At 39.4% G+C, this 2,482-nt stretch overlaps 1 protein-coding gene across 1 annotated transcript; it reads right to left on the bottom strand.

The window, feature by feature from the left end:
* Positions 1 to 236: 236 nt before the first annotated feature.
* LOC103769834 (sulfotransferase 1C1-like) lies at positions 237 to 2,470 on the bottom strand (the record flags this gene model as incomplete). The annotated part of the gene is made up of 4 exons (XM_008937072.1): positions 237 to 507; positions 677 to 857; positions 1,076 to 1,170; positions 2,338 to 2,470. Coding segments are annotated over 4 exons (522 nt in total), but the record flags the coding sequence as incomplete, so codon positions are not given.
* Between the last annotated feature and the right edge of the window lie 12 nt (positions 2,471 to 2,482).

The raw sequence follows: 2,482 nt of genomic DNA, 5'->3' as shown, positions 1-2,482 counted from the left end.
CATACAACATATGAATAACATATAATGCCCACACCTGATGCCCTCTTTTAGCAGCTTTTTTCCTATTGGATTCTAATTTATGTTAGAGGTTGATTTGAAAGTGCAAGTGATATCCACTGCAGTTTTACAAACATAAAAACTCAGAGCATGACTGAAATATTTTTGTTAATGCTGAAGGTTGCTGTGGGAGGGGTGAATGAGAAGTGAGATTTTCTTCAGGGAGACCAGCCTGAAATTCCACATAATTTGGATACTCTCACAATAATGAAAAATCAGTGGTGTGTGAAAGAGAGGTATTGAAATCTTAGGGACACAGGCATTTTGTGAAGGAAAAGCAAAATACATAAAATGGAAAAGGCTGAAGATCATTGAGAATTACTCCCACTGCTAATAATCACAGTTCTGTGCGGAAAACAAGAGAGGTATCAGACATTTTCTTCTTATAATCCTCATCAAATTTCTTATTCTGTGCCACAGTGAAATGATTCTTCCAGTCCCCAACAGACCCTAAGAAACAGCAAAGCAAAAAAAACAAACAAAGAAAAAAAGATTAATTTACCGTTATTTCCTAGAGCCCATTAGTCATGGCTCACTAGATGCTTGTACTTCAAGCCTCATTTAAAAACAGAATCACAACCAGGAAGACAGAATTGATGCCAGTAGCAAACCTCAGTACCTTTTCTCATGAATGGGGAAACGGAGTGATCCATTATTTCTTGAAACTCCTTAGTGTAGTTTGCCATGGGATTTTCCTTCATCATTTCAAATGAGGTGTGGCGGAGTATCTTGTCTAGAACCACCTGGTTGACATCCTTCTCCAGGAATTTCAGAATCTTCTGAATTTCTTTCTTTGGATTCTGCAGAGAGAGTAACATGGTGTAAGATACAGAGTCAGTAAAAGCAAAAATAAATCAAACCTCGTGTTAAAGCTGCAGTTATTGTCAGGGTGAGATGATCAGGTTATCTGAAGATTTACTGATACAGCTGGCATTACGATAGGAAACTGTTGATTGTAGGTAGTATCAACTGGATTTTGATATTTCAGAGCTCTATAAACATATATTCAGCTTTTTACCTCCTTCATATCTTCATAGAAGAGGTAGAGAATACGGTGCTTATCTTTTGCCTTCCACCATCCTTTTACATGGTCATACCAGGAACCCCAGAGCACTGCAAAAGGAGTAACATCAGCAGCAGCTATAAATGTCCAAGCTGTTTCCAGGTATCTGTGGCACTCATGTTTCCCTCATAACCAGTGTCTGAGCATTTCCTAGATGGTTTTGAATCACTGGGGCCATGACTGCTGTGCTCTGGGCTCATGACAGCTTTTGTTCTATTAATCCCCCAGGCACATGGGTGCTCAGAGCAGGATTCACATGGAACTTTAGAGGGCAACAAATGTGAATGTGTACCCCTGAATGAAAAATCAAGGCTGCCTTTATGGTTCATTATGGTTCTTATGGAGAGAAGCAGACATTTCCAGAGTGATTCCTCTGATCAGCTGGGCAAGAGCTGTCCTAACTGGCCCTGCCCTAGATCAGATGGACACCAATGGTCCCTTCCAGCTTGCAATATTCTGGGATGCTCTGTTTTAAATGTTTGGTACAGCATCAGAAGTGCCTGTTTCTCTCCAGCAACCATCAAGATGACACAAGGTTTCCTTTAGACATGAGACTCTCCTGCTGATCCAGACACTGGTGTTTCTAGACCTGCATAGTGACAAAAATTATAAAGGACTTATGGAAGCTTTACTGACCAAAACTGCAGAGATCCATCCACCTGAGCAAGTTTTCTTTCTTGGATATGAGTACCTTTTTCAGAAAGGGAAGAATCAGCTTCTGGGGTTGAGTGTCTTTAGTTAGATAACTGGCTTTGTTTAGATGCCTGATTTTTATACAGATGAATTTAGGTGTAAAGACTCCCTTAATTTAAATGCATGCAACACACTTCCACACAAATTTAAATCTTGGTTTCTTGAATATGTAGATAGAGTAAACCCAATTAAATTGCTGTTCCTTCCCAACTGTCTTCCAAGCAGGTTTCTTTTAAATTCAGAGTAGAGAGAAAGCCTGAAAAATGTTACATACGTTTCTGAATGTTACTAGAATAAATAGTAGCTCCCTCCACCCCTCATGGTCCCCCAAATGAGAATGCAAAGATAGAATCAATTAATAAAAATCCATGAATGAAGATAAATTGCTACTGACACACCTTCAATAGATACCCTCCTGTAGAGTGTCAGAACTGGATTTCATACCACAGCTGAAATAAATAAATCAGTGTCATGCATTTTTTAAACTAACAAAATCTCTTATACAACTGGTGGCAGTTCATTACCTTTTCCACTCATGAATTTCTCCATGAACTCCTCCCAGGTTCCTGGATCAGGCAATCCTTTATTCATTCTATGGAAATGGTAGTATGACACCAGGCAGTCTTTTGCATTTCTCGCCACATAGATTATCTTTAATGATGGGGGGGG

This window comes from Merops nubicus, unplaced genomic scaffold (genome assembly GCF_000691845.1).
Source record: "Merops nubicus isolate BGI_N331 unplaced genomic scaffold, ASM69184v1 scaffold20653, whole genome shotgun sequence".
Taxonomy (NCBI): domain Eukaryota; kingdom Metazoa; phylum Chordata; class Aves; order Coraciiformes; family Meropidae; genus Merops; species Merops nubicus.
The sequence above is the reverse complement of the archived record's forward strand: the minus strand, read 5'-3'. Positions and strand labels throughout refer to the sequence as shown.